This window comes from Octopus bimaculoides, chromosome 10 (genome assembly GCF_046866305.1).
Source record: "Octopus bimaculoides isolate indiv1 chromosome 10, ASM4686630v1, whole genome shotgun sequence".
NCBI classification, from domain to species: domain Eukaryota; kingdom Metazoa; phylum Mollusca; class Cephalopoda; order Octopoda; family Octopodidae; genus Octopus; species Octopus bimaculoides.
In genome coordinates this window covers 67,485,012-67,497,511 of record NC_142937.1, presented here as the reverse complement: position 1 = coordinate 67,497,511, position 12,500 = coordinate 67,485,012, and the positions used below count along the sequence as shown (strand labels likewise).

The following is a 12,500-nucleotide window of genomic DNA, read 5'->3' as shown; positions in this document are numbered from 1 at the left end:
AATAACAAAGTAAAAGTTTTTATTTTACATTCCCTTCGAAAGTGCTCTTAAATGTAGTTTTGGTCGTTTTGACTGCTTCTTCTAGCGTGTAAAACTACCCGTTTAAGTTAATTACTCTTGTGTTTAAATGTACAATATTATATATATATATATATATATATATATATATATATATATATATATACATATATATATATATATATATATATATATATATATATATATATATATATATATATATATATATATATATATATACATATATATATATACATATATGCTGTGTGATAAGGAGTTTGCTTCCCAACCACATGGTTCCGAGCTTAGTCCCACTGTGTAACATCGTGGGCAAGTGTCTTTAACTATAGCCTCGGGCAGACGAATATATATATATAGAGATATCACCATGTGCGTGTATTTTGGATGTGTATATAAAGGGAGTCACATTTTATTCAGTTACACACACAAACACACGAATTATTTCTTTTTACTTTCGTGTAGTCTGTGAGTACGCATGCGTATGAGTTATGTAGTATTTTAGGTCTACCATTAACTAAATAGACGATTATGTGCAAGGTACCATGCAAACTACAGCATGTAACAGAACGAACACAGCAATTATTATAACTACAACAGCGTCATCAACACCATCACTAACAACAACTACATCAACAAAAACACCAATGACAGTAACGACAGACAACAATAAGAAAATGATGATGATGACGATGATGATGATGATGATGATGATGATGATGATGATGGAGAATCAACAAAGTAAGTGTATATTTAAATGCTGAAATGATACGACCCCAACAACAGTACGTCACTTACTTTCAACACCAGAACAAATGCTTGGGCAGACGCCACCACTGACATCAACAACACGCAGGATAACTTCACCAACAACAAAAGCATCCACAATAACAACAACAACAACAATATGAGAATCACCAAGACAAAAATGATTGAACATCAGTTCCTCTTTGTTTTATTGACTTTTAAACCTAGTGCACATCTGCTGAAACATAAAACCTCGCCATTTTATCGCAGTGGTTTTCAAATGAGACATATCGACCGGAAACTGGTTTTGTTATCTGCCTTGGAACACGTGATACTAAAAGTAAGTGGAAGGTATATATAGCAAGGATCGCGGTAGAATTTTCATTGTTTCTTAAGTTCCTCTAGAGAAAAACAAATATGAAGAAAGAAAGAAAGAAAGAAAGAAAGAAAGAAAGAAAGAAAGAAAGAAAGAAAGAGAAAGACAAAGAGAAAGAGAGAGAGTGTGTTTAATGTAACAAGAGAAGGTTGCGAAGAGAGATATTATATGGAGAAATTTTCTGTAGATAAGGAAGAAGAAAAATTTAGTTTCCGAAAAAAATGTTCGAAAAATTTACAGAATTAGTGAGAGGTGTGTGCGTGTGTGAGTGTGTGGTGTGTGTGTGTGTGTGTGTGTGTGTGTGTGTGTGTGTGTGTGGGTGTGTGTGTGTGTGTGCGTGCATGAAAAAGGGAGAGAGGGGGAGAGAGAGAGAAAGAAAGATATATATATATATATATATATATATATATATAGAGAGAGAGAGAGAGAGAGAGAGAGAGATGAAATGAGAGAGTGCTAAAGAGAGTAAAGGAGGTAAAGTAAAAAGAATGGGAGCTTATAGCAAAGTGGAAGGATTATGGAGGAGGGATGGAAACAAATAAATGGGCATCGTAAAATAAGTTTTACCTAACATAATGTGATGCACATGACACAATACATCAACAATTATATTTTTGTATGGCTATATATACATATACATTCATACACACGAATGAGCACACGTATATCAAAGGCAATTGAAGCTAGAAAGTTTTCACGAAGTGTTATTGGGGGCTTCCCAAAATCGAACATCATACAGTCGAGAGTATTTTACACACCCTGACGGTTTATACATTATCATATATATATATATATTCGTTTTTGGATTTGGCTTTTCAAGATTCTCTTTGTGAGTTCGTGTGTTGAAGCATACTCTGTTGTGTCTGGGAAGAGTAATTTTCTTTATATATATATATATATTCATTTATTTATTCATATATACACATAAATATTTAAACATATTCTTACAATATCATGAATAATTTTATGGTTTAAATTAAAATTCTGAATGCGTGTCTATTTTCTGATGAAGAAAATATGGATTATTGAAGTTGAAAAGGATTAACCTACACATTTCTTCGCACATTTACGGAAACGGCCGTAAGTTTCTTTCGTATTTATTGGATTCGTTTGAGGACACGCTTTTGGATTATAGTGAACCGCCATCTCATTAGCTCGAGACTTATGATTTGTCTATATGTACTTATGCAATTCATCCAACTTTTATTTGGGCACGGAATTACTCTATAATATGCATATATATTTTTATGTTATATTTTTGGATATTTATGATGGCTTATATATACCCTCTGTGTGTACATATATGTTGGCTTTGATAAGGAGTATTATCGACCTTGAAATCTGTCTCTTCTAATTAATACTTTAGTCTAGTCACTCAATAAATTGAGCCCTACGGCGTTGTTTCTTGAAGAGAGTTCACCTCTTTGATTTTTCATTACCTACATATACATGTGTGTGTTATATTATATATTAAATCTCTCTCTCGTTCTCTCTCTGTATATATATATATATATATATATATATATATATATATATATATATATATATATATATATATATATATATATATATATAAGGAGGGAGAGAGAGAGGCTAATCGCTCACTGGTTAGATTCATGATTATGAGATTGTTTTTTTTCGATTCATGGACCGGTTGATGCGTTTTCCTTGTTTTTTTTTAGTTGCTCCAGTGCATTCAGCTTGTAAAACTGAATAATCCTGCTTGGACCGGCACCTCAAACCAAAAGAACCAGGAAGCCGACCCTATGCGCCTTACGGAATAATATGGACTAACCTTATATATATATCGTTTTTTTTTTCCTTATGAGGTTTTTTCAAGCTGACTACTTGATAAACTCTTACAAAGATTTTATCCTTATATTATATTATATATATCTATATATATATATATATATATTCCGTTTATAAATATGACCTTCCCCAAGTACAACAACATATATATATATATATGTGTGTGTGTGTGTATGTGTGTGTGTGTGTGTGTGTGTGTGTGTGTGTGTGTGTGTGTGTGTGTTGAACTATAAGAACTTAAGTGCGAAGGAGGGCAGTTTTTCAATATCTTCCCAAAATACCTTGCAAATCTAAAGGCGCCGATGTGGTCATATTTAAAAGGCCGCTCACACTCTGGCAGGAATTACGAAGAAGGGTAAAGTTGTATTACTCACTACTTCATTGCGATTAATTTCGGAGAGAGGACTAGAAAATGAGTTTAAATTTGAAATAAACAAACATTAATAACAACGGTCAAGCCCCGTTATGGGCACTGCCTCTACCTGAAATCATATAAGAATAAAAAAAAGAAAGAAGAGAGTATGAATAGACCACGCACGACGTGGGAAAAACTGTGACACATGAAGTGTAAGGCCCAATACGCCATTCTTCATTTACCTCTTACATATACAGCACGCACGCGTACACCCCACCACACACATATGTGTATATGTGTCCGTGTGTAGTTTCTTTTTATTTGCGTGACTGTATGTTGTTAACCTGTGTATGTTAATTGCGTGTGACACATCCTTGAATTAGTTTGCTAGTCTCTCTCGATTTCTTTAATATGTACTTAGTTGCACACTCACACACCCAATTATTCCATACTCATCAATATATCACGACATAACCAACTGAGATAATTTTAGTAAATCAATAGTTTACATTGTCTGTTATTTAGTATGCCTGTATTTCTCTATATACATACCACTGACTTTTGTGTCGCTACTCTTAGTTCATTTGTATTTACATTATACAAATCCCGTAGACCGAAAATATGTTGTCTTTTTGTATAAATCAGTCTCTTGTTACTGGAGGTAAGGTGGGACAACTGTTGTGCTGATGACATTTATTAAAACAGAAACATATCAATGACTGTTCTCTGCCTCAAATCAATAAGTCTATCTTTTTCATGAATGGCCTATCAACTTTGGAGACTACTTCAATTTTGTGATTATCTCTTTTACTCAAATGGTACTAATGTTTATGCCTTTTCGTAATTACAACACATCCTCTAGAGGCAGAGATAATTTTAATAAATCAAGAATTTATGTTCTATGGTATTTGAAACACCTGTATTTGTCTATATTTTTCAAATACATGCCATAGTTATTTCTCTTCGCTCGTTTTTCTTTTTTTTTTTGCTTTATGTGTACATATGCATATGTTTTTTGTTTATCTCTGCTCACACTTTTGTCCAATATCTTTGGGCATAAAGAAATATATCTAAAAGAGAAGAGAGAATACTTCGGAAGATTCAAAAATTATAATACGTTTCGTCAGTGGTAAGGTAGATAGAAGAAGGTCCCACTAGTTAAAATGATAATTAATTAAGGTTACCTGGTGAGGCTAGAACAAGTAGTTCGGTGGAACCGGCTGTAAAGAGTTTACTCGGTGGGTTAAGAATGGACCCTGTGTATATCCCGTCGGTTCCATAAAGCTTGACCTTCAACATAGCAAGTCGTGCGATTTTGAAACCTGAAGAGGATATGAAAAAGGAATTGCATCATAATCATATACTCATATATATGTATGTATGCGTGTGTTTGTGCATGCATGTGTGTATGTATATGTGTATGTATATATAATAATAATAATAATAATAACAACAACAACAACAACAGCAACAACAACAACAACAATAATAATAATAATAATAATAATAATAATAATAATAATAATAATAATAAACTTAGTATACATAACATAAAGTAGTGTTCAAATGGAAGTGATCTTAGACTCCAAATACTTCAATTTGGGTCAGCGCCCCGCCATCTAGCGTTAGCTACAAGAAATAGCTTTATCAAGCTGTTCTGAAAATAGTAACGTAGATAAACGCAGTTAGGCTTGAGATGTATATATACATGGAAAACAAAAGATAGGTTACAATATATAGAAAAAAGGAAAACAAAACAAGAGAAGATATATGTCTTTTACGTATTGTTTTCTTATTTAATAATTTTGTGTTCCCGCTTCACTGTGTTTATCTTTCTTATGACCTCTCTCTCTCTCTCTCTCTCTCTCTCTCTTTCTAACTCTATGCGCACAGCGCATGTATATATATATATATATATATATATATATATATATATATATATATATATAGTCAATCCAAACAAGAACAAGCAAGAAAAAAGCACAACGTGAGGACGTGGAATATGTACTGAGTAATTGGATGCTCAGGAAAGGACAGAAAAGAAAGTAGATTTCACGTTTCGAGCGGAGCCCTTCATCAGAAATATAGAAAAATTCCAAAGAAAGGAGGACGGAGAAAGAAAATCGCCAACGATACACACGCGGTCGCATAATGAAATGACTGGTTGGAAATGAGTGAAGAAAAAGTTCTTTCTAAGATAACTGAGTGCAAGAGAAAGAGGTATGTGTGTGTATGTACGGACATGTGCGTGTGCTCAGGTCTGTGTGTGTGTAATGTTAGCACGTGCATGTGTGTGTGTGTGGTCGTGGCTGTTTATGTATGTGTGTGGTTGGACGTAGTGTCGCTTAAGGTCATAGGAAGAATTTATAGTAAGAATTTTGATAGGAGTGGCTGTCTGCCGTGTGTCTCCCTACACATGTGCGCATGCACGTAAGAGAATGGTCAGTAGAAAGGTGTTTAACTGGTAGTTTGAAGTATGTGTGTGCGTGTATGTATGTGTTGTGTGTGTGTGTCTTTTGTGTGCAGTGTGACTGTGTGTGTGTGTATGTATGTGTGTGTACGTGTGCGTATGTGTGTATCCATGAGGTTGTGTGTGGGGTTGTGCCTATGGAGTTAATGTACGTTACTCTGTGTGCGCGTGCGTGTGTGTGCCTGTATGTGCGTGTGTGTGTGTCCATGTATGTATAATTGTGTGCCTGCATGTATGAGTGTGTGTTGTGTGTGTATGGGAGGTATGTGTGGATTCATTTGCGCGTGCGAGTGTGTGTATGCGTGTGCGTGTGTGAGTGTATGCGCGTGTGTATATGTGTGTGTATGTATGTGCGTGTGTAATTTGTGTGTGATGCAGGCACAAATATCAAGGAGTAGATGTACCACACTGAGGTATGAGATACTCGAAACCACCGACCTAAGCCAGCACAGAAGCCAAAAGTGTGTGTGTGTGTGTGTGTGTGTGTGTGTGTGTGTGTGTGTGTGTGTGTGTGTGCGAGTGTGTGTGTGTGTGTCTGTGTGTGTGTCTGTGTGTGTGTGTGTGTGTGTGTGTGTGTGTGTGTGTGTGTGTCTGTGTATGTGTGTGTGTGTGTGTGTGAATGTGTGTATACGCATAGTTTTTTACAGCCGATTGCAAAACTACTCTAGGACGTTGAGTTACTTATGAGGCTTCACGTATCTAATAAAAATATAAATTGTCTACATTAAGTATGAAGATTGATACTTCAGTGTTTGAATAAAATACCTTACACAGGAAAAGAAATACAAATGCTTTTAACACCGCTTACGGGAGAGAACCTCTTGTTTTCAATAAACAGTATAACTGATAAGCGCCAAAGCAAGGCGAAATGACAGCTTCATCTGTACTAAATTTAAGCTGTAAGTTAATAAGCTAGGATTGTTAATACCGGGCACTTGTCAATGAGAAACTGTCTACACAATATCAATGTACTGTGATATATATATATATATATATATATATATATATATATACAGATATATATATATATATATAATAATAAATATATATATATACATATATATATATATATATATATATATATATATATATATATATATATATATATATATATATATATATATATATATATATATATATATATATATATATATATAGATATATATAGATATAGTTATTTATATTATAGAAAGAGACGGAAATAATTTGTAAGATCACCGCTTACAGGAAACAAACCTTGTGACAACTGCCAACTGAATAGCCATGTGGCAAACAGAGTAAATACACGCACTAATATATATATATATATATATATATATATATATATATATATATATATATATATATATATATATATATGTTTGTATGTATATAGACACATACACACATAAATATTAACAATAATAATAAGTACCTGAGCAGTACAAGGCACTGGCTCTCATGGCTTCTCTTCTTAACTGATTCGAAGTGTTATCATTTACATGTATTGTGTTGAAATAAAAGATAGGCCGCAGCAAATATTCTGCGCAATACCACTGATTTGTTTGTCAGTTGTTTGACCTTCACTGCTTGAGCATGTCCCTTTGTTGCTGACTATATATGCATCTCTGATCTCGAGCATAACTAGTGGGGGAGCATCATAGCCTTTTGTTGTGAGGAAATCGTTGGGGTTTCAATAAATTACCTCTGGAAATATGGGTATTTCGTTCAACATTCTTAAACAACCTTATTCAAGGAACTTTTGAGTACGATGGGCTACTCAACGTGAAGAAAATTCTAACTGGGACCTACTTGTAAGGTGTTTATCTTGATATGAGATTACCATGTTGCGCACATATGGTTGTAATGCATGTGTCTGGTGTACTGCTATCAGACGGGTAGACATGATGGGTATACTGGGCTTCGTATATTTGCACCCCAGTGTCACTTTGATGGCATGCACTGTTCTCTAGTAATAATAATAATAAAAACAATAACCATAATAATAATAATAATAATAATACGAAGAAGAAGAAGAAGAAGAAGAAGAAGAAGAAGAAGAAGAAGAAGAAGAAGAAGAAGAAGAAGAAGAAGAAGAAGAAGAAGAAGAAGAAGAAGAAGAAGAAGAAGAAGAAGAAGTAGAAGAAGAAGAAGAAGAAGAAGAAGAAGAAGAAGAAGAAGAAGAAGAAGAAGAAGAATGTTTATGGAACTTATGATAATAGGAATTATAAAAAGTATACTAGAAGAACATGCAACTCGAGCAACAGCAGAAATAATAATAATAATAGTAGTAATAATAACACTAAATTTAGTTATAGCTTTTATAAAAAAAAAATAACCAGCATTATGTCGACTTTAAAGTATCCCATGCGTACTACTAAGCTTAGATATACCCGCAGTGAATTATTTCGCAAACCTTGTTCAGTTTCGCTAAAACCTTTGCACATTACCTAAATGAAGACGCCACCTGCTAACATCACTAGCACCAAAACAACGACCGTGTAAAATATGGACAGAGAAGAACTTTTGTATTTTAGAAGGCCATTGGAGTGGCGCTAATATAGTTAGGCAGGTGGTAACGATGTCTTCATGTAGTTAATGTGGGAAGGTATTTTTTGGCAGTAGTCTGTATGAGAGAAATGTATTTGCTAAATATTACTGTGAAACGCTACTTAAATCATATTTGCTCTCATTAGAAGCTGATCTAGGTTTATCAAATGATTCTCTATCTTTTATAGGAGCCTAGGTCGTCATCAAATATCTTCCCATGTTGTTAAACCACAATATTTATTACTGTCGAGAAATTTATGAGATATACTTCTTTTAGTTAGCAATCTTCTTTGCGTGCGTTTTCTCCCCACATGCTAAATGGATTTCGAAGTTAAGCATCTCCTTTGAGTGGTTAATCATACGAAACAATGAGTCATTTCTAAAATATACCATTATCTTGACTATTTTCTTGCATAGCAAACACAGATCGTATAAACATGTTATTAATAGAGCCGAAGAAGAAAAAATACGTTTAAGAACCTATCGAGATGGTTATGATTTGTCAATTTTCAAACTACGCGAAGTCATTTTGAGTTTATTGCTGTCTTTCATATCATATTTTTCTTTTTTTTCTTTATTTATTTATTCTTTTTTGCTTTATTTTAACTTTTGTTCATATTTTAGTGTTTCCTGGGGGTTTTTTTTTCCTTCTATCGCCAAGAAAGTCATTTATTCCTTCTGAAACTAATTTCGCATTTTTTTTTTTCCATAGACACTTAATTCCCAAACTGTCGCTAATTACCATCAGTGTTATAACGAATACAAAAATCTACAGAACTCCATTCAGACCAACAACAGTACAAGTATGGTAATTACACCTAATATTACATTATCATGAATATTATTATTATCATTCAGTGAGATACCAATACATGGCATCAAAGTGACACTGGAGTACAAATATACATCAAGATAGACAATGCATGACCATGCAGGTGGGAGTCCATGTAGAATTTTCCTCAGGTCGAATAGCCCATCCCGCTCAAAACGTTCCTGGATAAGGTTTGTTTAGGCATGATGAACGAAATATCCATATTTCCAGAGGTTAATTATTCAAACCCCAAAGAATACCTCTCAACACATCACTCTGATCCTCCGAAACTACTCCTGAGAGGGATCAGAGATGCACATATCGTCAGCCACTAACGGACACGCTCAACTGGTTATGGTCAATCAACTGACAAGCAAAACTGTAGTAATGAGCAGAATATTTGGTGTCGCCCATCTTTTACACCAAGGAAAAACATGTACTTGATAACACTTCCAATCCGTTAAGATGAGAAGCCATGAGAGCAACTACCTGGTACTGGTTGTTGTTGTTGTTGTTGTTGTTCTTCTTCTTCTTCTTCTTCTTCTTCTTCTTCTTCTTCTTCTTCTTCTTCTTCTTCTTCTTCTTCTACATCTTCTTCTTCTTCTTCTGCTTCTTCTTCTTTTTTCTTCTTCTTCTTCTTCTTCTTCTTCTTCTTCTTCTTCTTCTTATTATTATTATTATTATTATTATTATCATTATTATTATTATTATTATTATTATTATCATCATCATCATCATCATCATCATCATCATCATCATCATCATCATCATCATAGACATCGCACTGTATACATTATCGTTAGGCACTCTTGTTTGTCCCTCCTAAAGGTCTTCGGTGCTCTAATATCTTGTCTGTCTGGAAGTCAAAGTCCCAGAGCATTTTTACCCTCCCCTTTTCGTCCAATACCTTTTTCTTGCGGTGTATGATTGTACCAAGCACCCGTAACATCATATCCATACTTAGGGTAAAGTCGCCAGTGGAGGTTTTGGACTAATTTGTCGTGCCTGTGCTTGTACTCTTTCTGCGCAAGACTTTCACAAGCACTAACAACGTGAATCAAGCTTTCGACCCTCTTCCCACACATTCTGTAGATTCGTTGTCCTTGTGTGGTATATATATTCTTTGTCACTGAGTTGGCATTCAATGTCGGTCCTGGGCAGCGATGATTAGGCTTTCAGTATTGTTTTTTAGTTCACCCTTGTTAATTTGTTGTTTCACAGTGGAACTGACATATAATTCCATGTGGAGTTGGAGTTCTCTCAAGTTGGTTGTTCTTGATCGGAATTCATGAGCACTCTCAAGTCCATTTTTGTTAAATCCGTCTGTATTCGCAGCATACTACAGCAGGTCTAGTTTGTTGTTTACCAAATATTCTGCCATATTTCGTCTTTCCTTGGTGATGCACACCCATACGCTAATCAGCCCACGTCCACCTTTACTCATCTTCAAGTAGAGCATTATTATTATTATTATTATTATTATTATTATGATCATCATCATCATTAATCCAAAGTCGGTGATCTGGTAGAATCGGTAGCACGCCGAGCATTTTGTCAGTCTTTATTTTCTGAGTTCAAATTCTGCAGAGATCAACTTTGCGTTTCATCCCTTCGTGATTGATAAAATAAATATCTGTTGATTACTGGGGTCACAATAATCGGCTTACCCCCTTACCCGAAATTGCAGACCTTGTTCTAAAATTAGAAATTATTATTGTTGTTGTTGTTGTTGTTACTATTATTATTACAAACACAATCACTAAAGTAAATATTTTGCTATCATCTCGAGGATGTGTCGTGATGTATTTTTCATTCTTAGATATGTTATCATTGGTGTTGGGGTTAAGAAACCTGACTGGTTTATATATGTTAGTCTCCACGTCACAGTTTAAAATAACACCATATATAATGGGTGCTATGAATAAATATCATGCTAAGGATAATAAACTAAATACGAGTAATATTACACGAAAGAGACAAAATTTAAATTCCGCCGAGGTCCACTTTGCCTTTCATCGTTTCGAGGTCTATAAAATATGTAACAGTTGGACACTGGGGTCGATATTATTATTATTATTATTATTATTATTATTATTATTATTATTATTATTATTATTATTATTATTATTATTATTATTATTATTATTATTATCAAGGTGGAAAGCTAGCAGAGTCGTTAGCACGCCGGGCAAAATGCTTCGCAGCATTTATTTCGGCGCTTTACAACTTGAGTTCAAATCTGCCAAAGTTGAACCTGCCTTCATCATTCCGGGGTCGAAAAACAAATACCAGTTCAACATTGGGGTCGATGTAATCGATTACTTCTCCCCTCAAAATTGCTGGCCCAGTGCCAAAATTTCAAAGGATTATTGTTCTTATTATAACAGATTTATTTCTATTTCCTAAGCTAAACTATGAATCATATATTATCACCGAGAAATGTATCTGTTGGCCTGTTGTTCTTGTTGGCAAGAATGAAAAAAACTGAAATCTTCTGCATACCTGCTGAATAATTCATTTTTGCCTCAATGTAAGTGAACGCATCCTGGCGCTCAATGAAATAGATTCTAGGAAGACATTGCAACGCTGCCTTGTTTGAAATGGAAAACACTACAGCGAATTCATGAAGAAGTAGCTGTAGAATAGATTAGCTCCCTCCACCTCCCAACATTATTCAATACTTGCAAATCTTGTGGCTTTGAAGAAGCAAAATTTCAACTGATATTGCAACAGCAGCACCACAAACAACAACAATATACATACGCTCATATATATATATATATATATATATATATATATATATATATATGCTTCTATATGTGTGTGTGTGTGTGTCTTTATGTTACAAAACAAACAAAAGTGAAATAATCAAACTTTGATGTAAGAACTACACGAGCATCCTCAGCTACAAAAACAGATTCAGTAAAAAGAAACAGCAACAGGAACAACAGCAACAATAACAACAACAATATTAAGATCTACTGCAAGAAAACTAACAAGAGTCAATAGCAGAGATAAGAAGCGACAGTTACATGAATAACAACAGTTGCAGATAACGTGGAACAACATCATCAACGAGTAACGCATGCAAAACAATACCATCAACAATTGCCAGCCAAGGAAGAATCATTTTCCAGCATAAAAACAACGGTAATAACAACAAAAGACATGTAAATAACACTAGCAGCGCAACAACATTAACGGACCTGACAGGTTCGACAAGAACATATCTATGTGTGTGTAAACATGTGAAAATACTTCGTGTTCTATGGATTATAAAATAATGTTTTTAGCAAGAATAAATGTTTGAAATATAATAATACACTAGAAATATTAAATATGGTTTTATAATCACAATTATACA

General features: G+C 34.1%; 1 protein-coding gene across 3 annotated transcripts in view; it reads right to left on the bottom strand.

Moving 5' to 3' along the window:
* LOC106883815 (uncharacterized) overlaps positions 1 to 12,500 on the bottom strand; it is a 1,126,149-nt gene that overhangs the window by 641,342 nt on the left and 472,307 nt on the right. For all 3 annotated transcript variants that reach the window (XM_089358746.1, XM_089358744.1, XM_089358745.1), the window contains exon 4: positions 4,511 to 4,648. In XM_089358746.1, coding sequence (XP_089214872.1) covers positions 4,511 to 4,648 — 138 coding nt within the window. The remainder of the gene's footprint in view (positions 1 to 4,510; positions 4,649 to 12,500) is intronic.